At 44.9% G+C, this 13,351-nt stretch overlaps 1 protein-coding gene across 1 annotated transcript; it reads left to right on the forward strand.

Annotated features, from left to right (window-relative positions):
* Positions 1–5,869: 5,869 nt before the first annotated feature.
* On the forward strand, positions 5,870–12,486 carry PLA2G1B (phospholipase A2 group IB). Its single transcript, XM_057746971.1, has 4 exons — positions 5,870–5,994; positions 8,196–8,355; positions 8,861–8,988; positions 12,280–12,486. Exons 1-4 carry the CDS (start codon positions 5,961–5,963, stop codon positions 12,399–12,401), a joined length of 444 nt encoding a protein of 147 aa, XP_057602954.1. The 5' UTR covers positions 5,870–5,960; the 3' UTR covers positions 12,402–12,486.
* The last annotated feature ends 865 nt before the right edge of the window (positions 12,487–13,351 follow it).

A 13,351-nucleotide genomic window follows, 5' to 3' on the forward strand; every position in this document is an offset into this window, starting at 1 on the left:
CTGAGCTGGTGAATTTCTTGCATCTCTCTTGTGCATTCAGGTCTAGGTACCCCAACAATACCCTGTTTTTCCTTAACTTCTGTTTTCCTCCTGGAATAATTTTCACTCTCCACTCAACCTAGTTCCTGCCTCCAACTTCTTGACCAGGCTTAAAGCTTAGTGTTGATGATGAGATACCACTTCACGTCCATCAGGATGGCCATCATCAAAAAAACAGAAAACAACAAATGTTGGTGAGAACGTGGAGAAACTGGAACCTCTGTGCGTTGCTAGTAAGAATGTAAAAATAGGACTTCCCTGGTGGCACAGTGGTTAAGAATCCACATGCCAATGCAGGGGACACGAGCCCTGGTCCGGGAAGATCCCACATGCTGCAGAGCAACTAAGTCCGTGTGCCACAGCGACTGAAGCCTGTGCACTAGAGCCTGTGCTCCACTACAAGAGAAGCCATTGCAATGAGAAGCCTGCGCACTGCAACGAAGAGTAGCCCCCACTTGCCCCAACTAGATAAAGCCCCCGCACACAGCAATGAAGACCCAACTCAGCCAATAAAGTAATTAATTAATTAATTAATTTAAAAAAAGAATAAAATGGTGCAGCTACTGCAGAAAATAGTTTGGTGGTTCTTCAAAAAGCTAAACATCGAGTTACCATATGATTCAACAGTTCCACTCTTAGCTATATACCCAAAGGAACTGAAAGCAGGTGGAAACAATCCAAGTATTCATCAACAGATGAATGGATAAATATGGTCGTTCCATACAGTGGAATATTACTCGGCCATAAAAAAGGGATGAAGTACTGATACATGCTACAACACGGATGAACCTTGAAGAATTATGCTAAATGAAAGAAGCCAGACATAAAAGGACAAACACATGATTCCACACCTTTGAAGTACCTAGAATCGGCAAATTCCTAGAGACAGAATGTAGCTTAGAGGTTACCAGGGGCTGAGGAGGAGGAAGTAGGGAGTTATTCCTTAGTGGTTACAGAGTTTCTGTTTGGGATAATAAAAACATTTTAGAAATAGAGCACAACATTGTGAATATAGTTAATGCCACTAAATTCTACACTGAAAAATGGTAAATTGGGGAAGGGCTGTAAAAAATGGTACATTTTATGTGTATTTTACCACTTTTTTTTTTTTAAGCTTAGCATTGGGCCCCTTGCTCTGGTTCACCTTTAACTCAAAGAGAATCCTAAGAGGGTAAGGTGGGAGACCCAGTGCGGGTGGACGTGAGTATCCCCAAATGGTCAGATGTGGGGGTTCCAACACACCTTCCTAGCTGAACTTCCTCAGCCTCTCTGAGCCTCAATTTTCTCTTAACGGGAATGATAAAGAAGCCAGATATAAAAAAAGGCCACATGATAAAATTCCATTTATGTGAAATATCCAGAAGAGGTAAATCCATAGAGACAGAAAGCAGCTTTCTTGGGGCTGGAGGGAGGGGGGCAATGGGGAGTAAACACTTAATGGTTAAGGGATTTCTTCTGGGGTGATGAAAATATTTTGGAAGTAGAGGCGGTGGTGGCACGACATTGCTTCTTATATAAGAGCCACTGGGGAGGTGTGAAGGGTGTTTGGCAACAGGGTGGGAGAGTGATGACGTGACGTAATCAGGTTTGCACTTGAAAAGGTCATCAGCCTGTACAATAGGGAACAGATTTGAAGGAGGCCATTGTGGAGGGGAGCACAGAGACACGGAGGAGGCTGATGCAACCATCTGGGCAAAAAGAGATGCTGGGCGAGGACGGGGGTATTGGAGGGTGAAAGAAGGGTGTGGCTTGAGAGCTGGACTTGGAGTGGGACTGGATAGGGAAAGAGGTAAGGAGAGGGAGTACTGGGGAGAGTTGCTGGGTTTCCGAAGACCTGGCTTCTGAAGAAGGTCAGCTTCCTGGGTGCTTGTGTTCAGTTTGAGAAATGTTATCGGCTGAGCTCAGTAGCAGCTGGAGACAGAGATGGTGTGATAAGAGGAGGGACGGGAATAAGCCCCTTAGGGTGACTCCAGCCAAGTTGAACGCAGCCCAGTGTTACCTAAAGCCTTCTGGGAACCTCCCAACAGCCACGTACTGGGCTCAGTGCCAGACTAAGAGGCAGGAACACGCAGATTCAAATGCTGTCTCCACCACTTTCCAGCTGTGTGACTGTGAGCGAGTTACTTAAGCTCTCTGAGGCTGTCTCATCATCTGTAAAAAGGGGAAGATGATAATAATATCTATGCCAGAAGATGGTTGTTAAGCTGAGAAAACAACGTGACACTTAGCACAGGGCTGAGCACGTAGACGCACTCAGCAAATGGTAGCTGGTAGCTGCTTTGGGGAAGCAGGAGCCGTGTCCTCCAGGGGCCAAGCAGGTGTGACCTTGATGGAGTGTGGGTATGTCGTCACCTGCAGGGGTCGAGGAGCTATACTTAGCCGTTCTTTCCACGGGAGTGTGTTTTTCCCAGCCTGGGAGAAGCTGTGCCGTGCACACCTGTGCATAGAGCAGCAGCAGGTCACGCTCCGGAGTATAGGGGCCTGGCGGGCTACGCAGTGACCTGCCAGGCCCATTCCTCTGCCACCTCTGTGTCCCCTGCAGAGGTCTGGATTGTCACATTTAGCATGTCTCTTTCCAGGGCAGAAGGCTCCAAGTAGCAGCCTGACGCCTCTCCCACCAGGTGCTTTGCCTAAGCCCCAGCACAAATTGCACGTGGGAATTTGTGCAGCCTGCCCTCAGGGAAGGCCTCCAGCTGTCTGGGGGAGGGGGAGAGAAGGATGGAAGCAGGCAGGACTAAACCTCCTTCTGGCCTCCAGGGGCCTTTGGTACTCCCACCTGCTACTGCGATTCCCTGTCGCCAGGTGATATTGTGATGTCATAAGCACAGGATCCAACTCACATCTTGGTCCTGCTGTGTGATATCGGGGCGGTCACTTTGCCCCTGAACCTACATCATTTTTGTGAAGTGGAGTTTGTCCTTGGGCCTACCTCAGAGGTCTGTGCCAGGTTCTTAGCAGGCAACCTGGTTTAGTTAGTGGTCAGTAAATGGTAGTTAATACTATTAGCCTTAGAGGACTTTGTAGCACTAGCTAGTCCTCCTTCCTCAGACCACAATAGGAGCAGTGCCTGTTCTCTGTTTTGTTCTCACTCCAAAGAACCCCACATAAGATGGACTTTGCAGGCCATGCCTCCCCTTTCTTTGGTCAGCCTGCACTCATTCTGGGGGTTGAAGAGGCAGAACCATTTGTCAGGCTGATGTTGGGTCCTGAGCTAACCCTGTTCTTCCTCCAGTAGCTCTCACAGGCCTCCTCCCCACACCTCTGGGCTGGCACTGGGACGGGCGCTCTGACATTCTGAGCAGCGCTGTCCAATAGAACCTTCTCTGATGACGGAGACATTCTATATTTATATTGTCCAAAACTGCAGCCCCTGGCCACCTGTAGCTATTGAACACTAGAAATGTGGCTGGTGGGACTGAGAAACTGATTTTCAATATTATTTGATGGTAATGTGTTTAAATAGCTAGTGGCTAATGGCTACCGTATTGGACCAAAGTAGAATGTCTGCAGACAGGTATGAAGAGATGGGTGGCGTGAACCCTGGGTCAAATAGGGGCAAAGTCAGGCCCAAGCAAATAAATCACTTCTCCTTTCTGGCCCTCAGTTTCCCCATCTGCTTACGAAATGCCCTTTCAGTGTTATCGCATTAGCTGAAGGAACTTTCCTGGGGCTCCTGGACTTAGGATGAAACAGGGAAGCCCTTCTAGGTGAATTTCTTCTTTCTTGGCCCCAGTGCATGCTCAAGGGAAAAGTACAGAGAGCTGGAATCCTGGGGTGCCTGTGTGAGCAGAGGTCAGAGTTATTGATTCTGCTCTGACTCACACACGATTTAACCTAACATAACCTCGCCCAAGGCAGAGGGAAGTGGCTCAGTGGGAAGAGGCAGCTGTGGGTTCAAGTCTTGGCATGGCCATTTCCAGCTCCACCCCAGGCTGAACCTCATCTAGAAGTTCTCATCTGGAAAGTGTCCTCATCTGAAAAGTGGCCAAAATGCAACCCAAGACAAGAGGTGGTCAAACCTAACAGGCCATTGGATGAAAATGACACTTTACCTCTGATCTTCCTTCCCCAAACCCATAACCAATCCCCAGTCTTGTCATGAGAAAAACATCAGAGAAATTCCAGGAGAGGGGCATCCTATGCTACACCAGGCCCAGGCCCTCAACAATAGGCAGTCTGAGAAACTGCCACGGCCCAGAGGGGCCTAAGGAGACAACTTAATATAATGTGCAGTCTTGGTTTGGATCCTGGAACAGAAAAAGGACATTTGGTAAAAACTAAGGACATCTGAGTAAACTATGGACCTGATTTTGTTAACATTATTTTTGATAATAATAATATATCAATACTGGTTCACTAATAAAGTACCATACGAATGTAAGATATCAATAACAACTGAAAACTATAGGAGAGGATGTGGGGTGGAAGGGCGGCAGAAGGGTATGAACTCTGCTCAAGAAAAATGAGTCAATGAATAGGTAAATGAATTAAAATAAGACAATAGGGTCTCCATAACTCACAGGGTTGCTGCAGAAATCACTTAAGAACCAAATGGGAGAGCACCAAGTAAACCGATTATAAAATATTATATATTACATGAAATATCCAGAATAGGTAAATCTCTAGAGACAGAAAGCAGATTCGTGGTTGCTGAGGGCTGGGGGAAAGTGACTGCTAATGAGTACAGGGTTTCCTTTGGGGAGAATGAAAATTTTCTAGAATTAGGTAGACATGGTGGTTGCACAACACGGTGAAAGTATTAAATGCCACTGAGTTGTTCACTTTAAAAATAAAATGGAGGACTTCCCTGGTGGTCCAGTGGATTGAACCCGCATCCTCTCCCTTCCACTGCAGACGACACAGGTTCAGTCCCTGGTCGGGGAACTAAGATCCCATATGCCATGTGGTGCAGCCAATAAATAAATAAATAAAATTTAAAAGTAAAATGGTTCATATTACAATAATAAATAATGCTACATAAATACATAATAATAAAGTCTTACAATGTGAATTTCACCTAAAAAAATGTCATATAGACCTTTGATATAGCAGGTTTTTTTTAAGCTGTTTATTGGAGTATAATTGCTTTATACTGTTGTGCCAGTTTCTGCTGTACAACAGAGTGAATCAGCTGTATTTATACACATATCCCCATATCCCCTCCTTCCCGAGACTCCTTCCCACCCTCCCTTTCCCACCCCTCTAAGTCATCAATATGACAGTTCTAAAACCCTTTTTATTCTACAAGTTGGATCCAAGCCTTTAGAATTCCAAAGCCCAGGGTTCTCTTGCAAACCCAGAGTGGGGAATAGGGAGAGGGGAGTGGCATTGATGTAGTGGGAAAAAAATTAAATGTGTGCCTTAGAATCAGACATATCTAAGTTTGAGCCCCTGCTTTGCCATTGGCTAGCTGTGTGACCTGGGGCAAGTTGCTTCACCCCTCTGAACCTGTTTCCTCATCAGCAAAGTGCATGATTGATGGGACCATTCAATGAGACCTGCAGCCCAGACTCAGGCACATGTGAAGACATGGAGGCAACAGTCACTTGCTTCCCATCTCCCTTCTCCCATTTGTTCAACGGGGTTGACAGATTTGCCACCCTCCCCCCCCACACACACAATGATGAAGCTGGGTTGAGTGCAAAGGGGTGGGTGTGAGGGTCAAGATTCCAAGATGTGCAACTCCAGAAATAATCCCTTTCATTCAAAAGCTCTGATGACAAGTATGTCCAGTGCCCCCTGGCTGGCAGGGCTTGCTCGTTGTTCAGGATTATTTCTGCAACAGAAAGACTCAAGGCCAACCTAGAGTCAGCAGGGAGCAAAGCAAACACTGCAGTCTTATCTCGGGACAGCAGGGCAGCTATAAGGAGGGAGGCCATAGTGCCAGCAGTCTTTCCTCCTGCTCACCAGCTGATAACAGGATGAAACTCCTTGTGTTGGCTGCTCTGCTCACAGGTAGGTGAGTCCCCCCAGCTCCATCCCTTCCTGAGCTAAGATCTCTCTCCTCTGCAATGGGGGCCACAGTTCACACGGCTGACCAGACCTGGAATCTTTTTCAGAGCTCACTGTGGGGTTTAAGAGCTCTGATATTGGGGTCCCCTCAAATCCCCCCACAGCTGGCACCCTTTCAACCTTCAGGTCCGAACTCAGATGACCCGTCTCATAAAGGCATACCCCGTCCATCCAAGCTAAGAGAGCCCCCTCTCCTTTTCCCCTACCATATGGCCTCGGTACAAGGTCTTCTCAGCGTCTGTCTTTGCCTGCAGTGTATCTCTTGTTGATTCATTTTGTTTTTCATCTGACACCCACACAAGCATGGGCTCCATGAGAGCAGGGATAGGGCTGTTTGCACCATTTATTGAATGAATTAATGGAATCAGAATTCACTAGAATTCAAATCCCACCTCAATCAGCCACTGTTCATTCATTCATTCAACATTGATGGTATCACAGCCCCACTAAGGTATCAGGCTCAGGGTTGAGACTGGGGACTCAGAGATGAAGGAGTCACGCTCCCCATCTGAGGAGCATGAAGATATGCACGCACACATACAAGCAGTAGTTTTGTACAGGTCTGGCTTCTGCAAAGAGCAGAGCTGGCTGAATCAGAGAGAAAGAAAGTGGAGGGAAGCAGGTGTGGGGTGTCTGGAGATGGGCCAAGGTCGCCAGGCCACTCCTGTCTGAGCAGGCTCCAGGCTCTGCTTGTGGACACAGTCTCTGTTGGTTGCCACCGTGGAGGCTGCTCTTGGGGGAGAGCGATTTATCTATCTATCTATCTATCTATCTATCTATCTATCTATCTATCTATCTATCTAGACTGAACCTTGCAGCATGCAGAATCTTAGTTCCCCAACCAGGGATTGAACCTGCACCCCTTACAGTGGAAGCACGGAGTCTTAACCACTGGACCGCCAGGAAAATCCCCAACTCCCCCTTTTAGATTCCCCTGCCCTGCTCCAATTTTTCCAACTTCTAACACAATATCCGATTTCCTTATTTATTACTTTTATTGCTTATTATTTTTCTCCCCCACTAGGACGTAGCTCAATGCGGTTATAGATTTTTTAATTTGCTCACTGATGTATCTACAGCTCTCAGGGCAGTGACTAGCACATAGTAGGTGCTCAATAAATATTTGCTGGATAAATAATAGGGGTAGTTTTAAACTATCATATGTTCACACAAAAAGTAGTACACAATGTTCATAGCAGCACTATTCATAATAGCTAAAAAGTAGAAACAACCAAATGTCCATCAAGTGATGAAAGGCTAAAGAAATGTGGTCTGGGACTTCCCTGGTGGCACAGTGGTTAAGAATCCTCCTGCCAGTGTAGAGGACATGGGTTCGAGTCCTGGTCCAGGAAGATCCCACATGCCACGGAGCAACTAAGCCCCTGCCCCACAACTACTGAGCCTGTGCTCTAGAGGCCATGGCCACAACTACTGAGCTCACGTGCCACAACTACTGAAGCCCTAGAGCCCGTTCTCTGCAATGAGAGAAGCCACCGCACTGAGAAGCCTGTGCAGCACAACGAAGAGTAGCCCCCGCTCACCACAGCTAAGCACGTGCACCGCCACTAAGACCCAATGCAGCCAAAAAAAAGAAATGTGGTATATCTATACAGTGGAATATTATTCAGCCATAAAAAGGAATGAAGTACTGATACATGTTATGACAAGGATGAACCTCAAATCACTCTGCAAAGTGAAAGAAGCCAGTCACAAAAGGCCACATACTGTATGATTCATTTATAAGAAGTGTTCAGAATAGGGAAATTCATAGAAACAGAAAGCAAGATTAGTGGTTGCCAGAGGGGAGGGGGAAAAGGGGAGCGATTGTTAATGGATATAGGGTATTCTTTTGGGGGAGATGAAAATGTTCCAGAATTAGTAGTGATGGTTGCACAACTCTGAATATATTAAAAAGCACTGAATTGTAACACTTTGGTTAAAATGGTGAATTTTATGTTTTGTGAGCTGTTTACAAAATTCCTACTCACTTTTCCAGGTTCCTATATCCAGCTCTCTTCAGGGGAGGCAGCTGGCCGGGGTCAGGGGGACAGCGCGGGGCCGCAGAGAGCAGGCAGGCAGTGGGGTCCCTGGGGCGCCGGCAGCCAACCAGGACATATTTGAACTCTGGCTTTGTCTTCCTGCAGTGGGCACTGTCCAGAGCGGCGTCACCCCGCGGGCGTTATGGCAGTTCAGCGGCATGATCAAGTGCAAGATCCCCGGCAGTGAACCCTTGCTGGATTTCAACAACTACGGCTGCTTTTGCGGCCTGGGTGGATCCGGGACCCCAGTGGATGAACTGGACACGTGAGTCGATACTCTCAGGGAGAGTATCCCTGAGATGGGGAGGAGGGCACAAGCCAAAGATGTCACAAGGCACAGAAAGGAGATTTGCCTCTTTGCTAAAGATAACACACGTTCACCTCCTAGATGAAAAAGAAAACCTGAATCCAACGCTCCCTATTAGGGATGCAAAGCGCAAGGTCGGGGATGGAAAGTAGTGTGTGCCGCTGCCCTCTAGTGGCAGGACTTTGAGACACAAAACATCATTGCAAGGATCCAATCTTCTAGCAATGGTGAAACCATCACTGCATCTTCAGAATATAGGCTTGTCCTATATTCCTGCAATCATTTATAAATCAACTTCAGTAAATATGAGAAAAAGACAATTTTTTTCAAGCCACAGGACCACTACCTCTCAGAGCAGGTCCGCTAAAACAGCCCCACCTGTTCCCGAGAGAGCAGGTTCAGCCTGAACTGCTGCCCTACCTACCCCTACTCTTGCCTCAGCTCTGCCCCTCCCCCTCTCCAGGTGCTGCCAGACACACGACAACTGCTACCAAAAAGCCAAGAAACTGGACAGCTGTAAAGTCCTCGTGGACAATCCCTACACCAATAGCTACTCGTACTCGTGTTCGAACACGGAGATCACCTGCAGCAGTAGGTTTCCCTCCTTGTTGGCTCAAAGGCCTTCAGTAGGCATGGGGGAAATAATAGTAATGAAGCCACCGTTGACGATCATTTCCTTGGTGTCAGGCAGTGTCTCCTTTAATACTCGAAACAACCCTATGGGATAGGTAATATTGTTATTCCCATTTTACAGATGAGGAAACAGGCTCAGAAGGCTGGGCCAATTGCCCAAGGGCACATAGCCCATAAATGGTGGTGTTTGGTTTTTGAACATAGGTCTATATGACTCCAAAACCTCTGCTTTTAACTGCCATGCCATACTGCTTCGTTATTTCATAAAAAGAGCTTAGAACTAGCACAAAATCAGGTTTTCATCACATGCCAGGTACTAGGCAAGGTGAGTATGTGAGATGGGTTTCATTAAGCCCATTTTACAGGTTAGGAAGCCGAGGCTCAAAAATAGTCACTTGCCCTAAATCACACAACTTATGAGTGGTAGGGCCAGCATTTGAACTCAGTTGCTTTTGATTTTAAAGGTTCTGGTCTTAACCACCAAGTTATGCAGTGCTCATGGTGAAATGTATCCCTCCATGAAGGTGGTTCTGAAGAGCAGACAATTCAGAGAGGTGTAGGGTATTGTCGTGTGAGACCAGAATTCTGGATTTTCATTGCCCTTCATTTTGCACTCACAGATATGTCCCACTTTTAAAAAACCATACCAACAACACTGGAATAACCATAATCTAACTCGCAAAGTGCCAAGAAAAAATTACCTGGCATCCCATCACCCTAAGAAATAAACGGTTGCAAGCCTCTGTGTTCCTTTTCGCCCTTATTTTTGGAATAAGGCTTATGTCATTTTAACATGGCTGGGCATGTGCCCATCTCAAGTCCTTTGCTTCTTCTCTATGAAACACTTCCCACCAGATATCTTTTTGTGTCACTCCCTCTTTCCAGGTCTTTCTTTAGATGTCATTTTCTCAGTGAGGTCTTCCCTCAACATTGTTTGTTTGTTTGTTTGTTTGTTTGTTGGCTGAGAGCCACACCAGACCAGAGATCAAACCCGGGCCCCCTGCAGTGGAAACCCGGAGTCCGAACCACTGGACCACTAGGGAATTCCCTCAACATGTTCTTTTAAATTGCATACAACTCCTTCCATCTCTCCAGCATTATCTTTTTTCTCTTGGCTTTATTTTCTCCACAGAATTTCTCAACAGCTGGCATGTTTATGTTATTTCTTCATTTGCTGTCTCTCCGGTAGAAAGTAGGATTCACAGGAACAGGGACTGTTGTATGTTTTCTTCATTGCTGTATCCCCAGAATCTAGAGCAGAGCCTGGCATTGCTGGTGCACTTTATAAATGTTTGATGAATGCACAGTCTAGATGCAATCCTGCATTCTGCATCTTCTCACTTATCACCATGTCATGACTGTGTTTCCATATTGTATCATAGTCTTCATTGTTACTTCTTTCATGGCTGCATAAAATAGCTTAATTTGCTTACACAGTCTCCTGGTAACAGAGATTTTGGTTGTGCTCCACTTCAGAAAGCCAAATATATGGGAAATCATATTTTTGCACTGCGACTTGATTAGCAAGAGTTTCTTTCTATGGATTCTAGACTCCTTTACCAATCCGATGAAAGCTATAGACACTCTCCCCAGGGGAAACACACACAAACACACACACACACACACACACACCCCACATATTTTTGCAAATAATTTATTTTTAATGCAACTGACTTCTCCCTCCGAAAGCAGGTCAAGAAGCCTGTAGTAGAAGGTGTTTCCCACATTATTAACAATAAATCTCTAGACACACACTACTAGATATAAAATAAACAACAAGGACCTACTGTATAGCACAGGAAACTACATTCAATATCTTGTAATAACCTATAATGGAAAAGAATCTGGAAAAGAATATATATATGTATAACTGAATCACTTTTGCTGTACACCTGAAACTAATGCAACATTGTAAATCAACTATACTTCAATAAAAAAATTAAAAGTAAAAAACAGTAACTCCCTAAATAATGATCTCATTTTGCACACTTCATAATCTAGTTAAGAGCTAATTGATGCTTTAATGGAGTGGGTGAGGAAAACATTCGTGATTTTTAAAAGAAAGGAGCAGAGAGAAACAAAACCTTAATAAGATTATTGAAGGTAAGCAGATATCTATAATTAAATTATGGGTAATAAAGCTGAAATGCATTTTATTTATTTATTTATAATAAATTTATTTATTTATTTACTTACTTTTGGCTGTGTTGGGTCTTCTTTGCTGCGTGCAGCCTCTCTCTAGTTACGGAGAGCAGGGCTACTCTTCATTGTGGTGCACAGGCTTCTCATTGCGGTGGCTTCTCTTGTTGCGGAGCACAGGCTCTAGGCACGTGGGCTTCAGTAGTGGTGGCATGCAGGCTCAGTAGGTGTGGTGCACAGGCTTAGTTGCTCCATGGCATGTGGGATCTTCCTGGACCAGGGCTTGAACCCATGTCCCCTGCTTTAGCAGGTGGATTCTTAACCACTGCGCCACCAGAGACATCCCCGAGACACATTGAAAATGTTATCTTTGCTGTTTCTTTTGGTTACAAAAATAAAGGTCAAAGTAATGTGATTTCAAATTCTACATAAATGTATGTCAGGGAAAGTAGAAAGAGCCTATACTCCTGATACCCAAGATAACCAGTTAGATGTACTGCCCTTCAAATTTTTTTTGGCATATGCTATGTATTTTTTCCTTTAGTAAAATATCTTGGCAACATTTCCACATATAGACATAATTGTTTTAAATGTCTGTATCATATTCTATTGTAAGGACATTCTGTAATTTTAAAAATATGTGCTTTAAAGTAGAGAAATTGGCTTATGAAACTTCACTAAGTTGAAATGCACAATACTTTGCTGTCTTGAGTGTATGTCTTAGTGTTTTCCATACCGTTTACAACTGCTTGTCTATGTTATCAGATTTCTGTGGTTACATGGGTTTGAAAAGCAGTGAGTTCACTTAGAGGTGTGAAATAGACAGAAGTTTCCAAAAAGCAGCTATCATGCCTAGGATCACCAGATAAAACAGGCCGTCCAGTTACATTTGGTTTTCAGATAGACAAGAAATGCTTTTTTTCATCTGTGTCCCAAATATTGCATTCACTGTTGATCTGAAATTCCAGTATTTTTATTTGCTTTATCTGTCAACTCTAAATTTGCACCAATGAAATGGCCACCAGATCCTTTCAGTTAATTCTTGCTGCCCCTGGATTGTACAAAGCATGAACCATCTTGCCTCAGTCCTCTGTTCTTGCTCTTTTCCAGGTAGCAACAATGCCTGTGAGGCCTTCATCTGCAACTGTGACCGCAATGCTGCCATCTGCTTCTCACAGGTCCCGTACAACAAGGAGCACAAGCATCTAGATTCCAAGTACTGTCAGAGCTGAGTATCATCCCTGGAAACTGTGATTCCCTACCTGCCCCATGCCCTCCACCTTACCCCATGCCCTCCAATAAAGCACCTTGTTAAAAGGCCTCTCGTTTGGAGACTTTTATTCTCTATACAATTCTCTAAACATGACTAAAATTCTTCCTAGTCCTCTGTGAGCATCACTCCCTCCAGCCTTGGAATTTGAATTAGAGGGATATTTCTAGGAATTGAGTCTTATGAGACTTGAATAATGATTAACAACCACTGATGATTTACTCTGTGCCAGAACTCTGTGTCTCTAAATTCTCTGCATAATCCTATAAGATTTAGACGATATTAGCAAATCCTATTTTTCTAAGCTGAACTTCAATAGGAGAGGTCACTTGCCCACCAAGATGCATCTGGTAAGTGACAAAGAATGGATTTGAACCCAGCGAATCCAACAGAACACACGTCCCTGCCCTCCCTGAAGCAGTGGGCTCCTCAGTTTGAGCCAGGTCTCATTCCCTTACTTCTATGCCTCCATTTCCAACTGTGTTAAACCATTTTTTTCTATAACTCCTTTCTAAACTCTTCAAAGTCTTCATCACACTCTACAAGCTGATTTTTTTTTTTTTTGGTTGTGCCAGGTCTTAGTTGCAGCTCGTGGGCTCCTTAGTTGTGTCATGGGAACTCCTTAGTTGTGGCATGCATGTAGGATCTAGTTCCCTGACCAGAGATGGAACCCGGGCCCCTTGCATTGGGAGCGTGGAGTCTTAACCACTGCACCATTAGGGAAGTCCTCTACAAGCTGGCTTTTATATTGTAGTCATGAAATATAATTAACAATAACAGCAGCTACCTCTTGAGCACTTACCACTTATCACTGTGCTAAGGGCTTTCTGGGTCTCATCTCATTAAGCATTCAAACCAGCTCTGTGAGACTGATGTTATTGTCCCCATTTTATGGATGAGGAATTACAAACT

The sequence above is a fragment of the Hippopotamus amphibius genome, chromosome 8 (assembly GCF_030028045.1).
Source record: "Hippopotamus amphibius kiboko isolate mHipAmp2 chromosome 8, mHipAmp2.hap2, whole genome shotgun sequence".
Taxonomy (NCBI): Eukaryota; Metazoa; Chordata; class Mammalia; order Artiodactyla; family Hippopotamidae; genus Hippopotamus; species Hippopotamus amphibius.

Bases quoted from the DNA above. Each gene is read 5' to 3' on its own strand.
- PLA2G1B (XM_057746971.1), top strand. From the start codon at position 5,961: ATGAAACTCCTTGTGTTGGCTGCTCTGCTCACAG. The intron at 8,356-8,860 runs GTGAGTCGATAC...CCCCCTCTCCAG, and splicing joins CCAGTGGATGAACTGGACAC to GTGCTGCCAGACACACGACA. The intron at 8,989-12,279 runs GTAGGTTTCCCT...GCTCTTTTCCAG, and splicing joins CACGGAGATCACCTGCAGCA to GTAGCAACAATGCCTGTGAG.